Source organism: Apaloderma vittatum, unplaced genomic scaffold, assembly GCF_000703405.1.
Source record: "Apaloderma vittatum isolate BGI_N311 unplaced genomic scaffold, ASM70340v1 scaffold34519, whole genome shotgun sequence".
Lineage (NCBI taxonomy): Eukaryota > Metazoa > Chordata > Aves > Trogoniformes > Trogonidae > Apaloderma > Apaloderma vittatum.
The window spans coordinates 1-4,615 of record NW_009734060.1 but is presented as its reverse complement, the minus strand read 5'-3'; the positions used below and the strand labels follow the sequence as shown (position 1 = coordinate 4,615).

The window sequence follows — 4,615 nt, the reverse complement described above, 5'->3', positions numbered from 1 at the left end:
AATTGGTATTGGCCAGAAAGCTCTGGTCATCTGCAGGGAGACCAGCAGTGGCTGAGGGCAGCAGGCTTCCCTGGCAGCAGCCACAGAGCCCAGAGGCGAGGCCATGGCACTTCCCTAGCATGCCCGGGGAGCAGGGTGGTCAGGAGGGCATTTCACCCCCATACTTGATGCGGACAAACATGTTGCCACAGAGAGCCTGGGGCAGCGGGGCTGGATCCCCCGCAATGTTTGTGAGGTCAGGGATGGACGTGGCATGGGACTCTGCCAGGGAGTCCCTCAGAGCCCACTGAGCAAGCCGGGCTGAGCCCCAGCACTGCATCTCCTTACTGTGGAGGAAAATGTGGTGCGGCCCAGGGAGAACAACTGGTTTGCCCAGTGTCCCGCGGATAGCAACGCTTGGGGCTAGGGGTGATGCGGTGGCTTGGTGTGAGAGCTCGCCCAGGCAGGACACAGGAACAACCACATAGCCACGGATGAAATACAAAAAGCAAGTTTATGGACACTCCAAGGACAGGACAGGTGCCAGCACACCCTGCAGGGCGCCCATGGTGCTGCAACACTAACAGAGCTGAACCCAGTGCACCCAATGCATCACATGCATGCAACAAATTGTGCACTCGGTGTGCTACACACTGCACTCTATGCACTGTTCACTGCACCACCCAGCACACCCAGCACCCTGCAGTGCAGTGCAGTGCAGCCATGTTGCAGGGGGCTGAGTATGGCTGTGGCAGGAAGTAGGGCTGGGGGTCCTGGACATTTGGCAGAGACAGGGTGGGAGCAGAGAACGAGGCCCAGGGAATGGTGGGCTTTTAGGCAGTGGGGGTGCAGAGCATGCAGGATACGGGGTTGCAGGAGCGTGTCACAATCCCACATAGCTGTTCTTGTAGGGGCTGCGCTCACAAAAGTCGGCTGGGGCCGTGGGCATCAAAGGTGGCGGGTGGTTGCTGCTCTCCCAAAGAGACTCGTAGCTGTCCTTGGGTGACAGCTCGCTCACATAGCAGACGTTCTCACTATAGTTGGGCTTGAAGCTCTCCATGATGTCTTTGGGAACTCCAGCCCATTCCTCCAGGGTGCAAAGAGAGGTTAAGAGGAGCTGTCACTGAATCCAGCCCCAAGCTTGCAAGGCATGGAGTGAACCCCCAGCATAGCTGCCCACAGTCACCTTACCTGGAAGTTGCCGTTATGGGTGATGAAGAGCTCATCAAAGTTCTTGCTGGGGTTGGGAATTTGGGGCATGAGGATGATCCACACCCTGCACAGGAGAGACCTGTCAGAGGGGAAGGGCCCCAGTGCTGCTGCCCACTACTAGCCCCCATGCTCACCTTTCCATGCGCACCAGCAGAACAAAGACCAGCAAGATCAGGCAAGTGGCGATGGGGATCAAGACTGTGTGGATCCAGAACCAGTGCAGCTGCTCCTCCACTGCACCTGGAAAGAGTCGGGGTGACATGGACCCCAGCCAATGTACCACCATGGCTATGGGGTGGGCATGCTGGTGGCCCTTTGTGGGTGGCCATGGCATTGTCCATGGCAGGCCTTAGCAGGGAACTGAGGATGGAGAAGGGGCCTGTCCCCAAGCACTGCTTCACTGTCACCACAACTGTCCCTAGTGACCCTGTCCTGGACCAGCCATGCCAGAGCAGCCCTCCAGGGCTAAGAAACCTCTAACAAAAGTCAGCAGGTCCCATTGGCAGGGAGTGTTTGTCTTCCAGAAGTGCCAAGGATGCAGGGGCTGATGCTGCTGCCTGCACCCCAGGTGCCCAGATGGGTCACACTCCTACAGCTGCTGCCTCAGGCCAGTTTTCCACATACTTTTTCATTCCTTACCTGCTGATCCCCACCATGCCACAGCCACAGCCCCGACGACCTACCTTTGCTGGTGGAGTTGCTGCCCCAGACCACGGGGATGCTCCACTCACTCCAGAGCTGAGTGGTACCACAATATTTGTTAATCTTGCTGCGCACATAGAAGGTGTAGTACTTCTCGTAGTCCACACTGGGGAACGAGAAGACATCTCCTTGCACTGAGTGCTCCTGCAAAGAGACATGGGCCACACGATGAGGGCCAGCACACCCATGGAGGCTGGCGCACAGCTCGTTTCCAGGCATAACCACGAGGGTGCTGTATTTGGGAGCTCTCACCGTCCAGCTGGTGTCCTTGTTGCTCTTGTACTTGACAGTGTGCTCCAGGCAATGGGCTTTGGGGTAAGGGGAGGTCCAGCTCAGCTGCAGCTGGTTGCTGCTCATGTTTCGAATGGTCAGGTTGACAGGTGCTTCCGGTTTCACTGTAGGGCACAAATGATGCCCAGTAAGTACCGTCCCCATGTCTTGGTGGCCCTGCCACCAGACGGGATGTAATGGGTCAGCCCTGGGGACCCACAGCCCCACTTCTGCCTCACAGCAGCCCCACTGAGGAGAGGGGGTGACCCCAACCAGTCTGTACCCCGGTCCTGCAGCTCCATGCTCTTGTTGGTGATGTCCAGGGTCCTTCCACCAAGGCTGGCATTAATGAGAACATGGAAAGGCTGGAACTGGATGATCTCAGTCTGGCTGAAGTGGCACCCAAAGCTGATGCCCTGGTCCTGCAGGTAGTGCTTGCATTCTGTCACAGGGGATCTGTTTTCATACCTGTGCCACAGTGAGTTACCAGGACTCTCCAAGACCATGAACCCCCCAGTCCCAGTGAGGGACCTCTCTCCCCAGCACATCCTATGTCACGTGCCCCAGAGACAGAGTCTCCCCCATCCTGGGCTTGGGGAAGAGAAGGTGGCTGTTGCTGGGACCAGCAATACTGGCAGGAGCCTCCCATATAGAGATTGCTGGACACCCTTCTGCAGAGCTGGCTGTGAGTCAGGGGCACCTACCAGTAGTAGAGGGAGTAGTTGGCTGTAAGCGTCTCTCTGGTACCCCACGTGCAGGTCATGTACTCCTCGTTGAAGAGGACGCAGTCCACCTCTGCAAGGAACAGACACCACTGTGCACCATGGTGGTGGATGGCTGTGCCAGGGCCCAGAGGTGCACCACAGAGACAGGGCACATGCCAGGGGTCCCTGCACATCCCCATCAGTCTTCTTCCATGTGTGCCAGACAAGCCCAGCTCTTCCCAGCAGAGCTGTAGTGCAGAGATGCAGTGCAGTCTGCCTGCAATGCCAAGCCCCTACCACCCCATTCACACATTCTGTGCCCATGCTGCCTTGGCTACTAGCACCCCCATGTCTTCCTCTGAGGGACTGATGGCCAAGCACATATTCCGCCCCGCATCTGTGCTTTTGGCTCTTCATGCTGTGGATGTGGTGTTTCACCCTAATTCTTCCATTCGCTCCCCTTAGTCACCCGGCAGCTGCTGTTTGCATCTTCTGGCACTGTGGGACCGGATGGAAACCCCTCCCTGTCAACCCAAGTTGTTTGTCCTGTGAGAAAATTGGAGGTTTTTTTCAGGATTTGTGCCTGATGTCTCTGTTCTGGCTAAATTAATCTCACTCTTACCCTTTTGGGTCCTTCCAGGTGCCCACGCATCCCTTTGTCTGAGTGATGGGGGCTATGCTGGGCTTTGCTCCTCACTGCAGCCCCTCTGCCATGGGACCAGGGGCTGAACCCCTGCAGTTTGATCTCTGCAGAAAACATCGCTGAGCCCCGGGAGGCTGAGCAACCACTCCAGGCACTGACACTAGTTCCTCCCACTCCCTTCTTCCACCACACTGTGCCAGCTGTGGTCCTGCCCATGCAGCCGAGGGCCACATCCTGGGCTGGCTGGGGGCTGCAGGGCCACCGAGTGGTGCTAGTCCCCACACTGGGTATTGCACTCCACTCTGGCAGCTGCTGGCGCAGCTTGCTGATCTGATGGATTGATGTGCCTTGCAGAGCCCTTGCTGGTGGCTGACAACTGTTCTGGAGGCTCCCAGAAAATGGGATTTTTTCCCCCCTAAAAATCAGGCAATGGGACACCTGATCCCTTCCAAGATCCAAACCCATAGGCCTAGCTTTGGACTCATCCCCAGCAGGAGCAGGAGAAAGCCAGAGTTGGGCTTTCCTGGGCTGACAGGATCTGCGTATCATGTCCTGTTTCTGCTCTCTGCCCAGCCTCAGAACAGGGCAGATGGGATCTGCACACTGCATCCTGCTGCTGCCCCCTGCCTGGCCTGCCACAGAAGATCTCCATGGCCTGCTCCTGGCAGTGCTGCTTGCAGGGCTGTAGAGAGAGCAGTGGCCAGGAGAGTCACAGGGCTGGTAGCCATGGGGCTGGTGGTGCCAGTGATGCTCCAGTGCTGGGGCAGGAGCAAAGACATCCAACAGGGCTCCCTATCACAGACTGGCTCTCCTAGCAGCCCAACTGCAAGGGGCCATGCAGGTGTTGGGGGTCCTGGGGCACATTTGGGGGTCATGTGGTCTCTGATATATGCTCCAACAGCTTGCTGGCCCACACAGCCTCCTGTCCTCCTCACCCTCCATCACCAGGGAGCGACATCCCTCAGCCCCACCACATTCCTCAGTATCCCCCCCGCCCAGGGCCCATGTGTCCCCTTACCTGGGGGGCTGTGGGCAGCAGCAAGGTAGGGGCCCAGGCTGCAGAGGAGGATGGGCATGATGAAAGCACTGGGCAACGCCATAGTGG

The 4,615-nt window shown here is 57.8% G+C and overlaps 1 protein-coding gene across 1 annotated transcript; it reads right to left on the bottom strand.

The window, feature by feature from the left end:
• Positions 1 to 862: 862 nt before the first annotated feature.
• On the bottom strand, positions 863 to 4,610 carry LOC104267159 (cytokine receptor common subunit gamma-like). Its single transcript, XM_009876138.1, has 8 exons — positions 4,529 to 4,610; positions 2,868 to 2,958; positions 2,447 to 2,631; positions 2,146 to 2,288; positions 1,875 to 2,037; positions 1,326 to 1,431; positions 1,171 to 1,255; positions 863 to 1,066 (listed from the first exon to the last, which is right to left on the bottom strand). Exons 1-8 carry the CDS (start codon positions 4,608 to 4,610, stop codon positions 863 to 865), a joined length of 1,059 nt encoding a protein of 352 aa, XP_009874440.1.
• Between the last annotated feature and the right edge of the window lie 5 nt (positions 4,611 to 4,615).

Excerpts from the sequence above, each read along its gene's own strand:
- LOC104267159 (XM_009876138.1), bottom strand. The coding sequence starts at position 4,610 with ATGGCGTTGCCCAGTGCTTTCATCATGCCCATCCTCCTCTGCAGCCTG. Across the intron at positions 2,959-4,528 it reads TGCTGCCCACAGCCCCCCAG|AGGTGGACTGCGTCCTCTTC; the intron begins GTAAGGGGACAC and ends TGTTCCTTGCAG. Across the intron at positions 2,289-2,446 it reads CATGGAGCTGCAGGACCGGG|TGAAACCGGAAGCACCTGTC; the intron begins GTACAGACTGGT and ends TGTGCCCTACAG.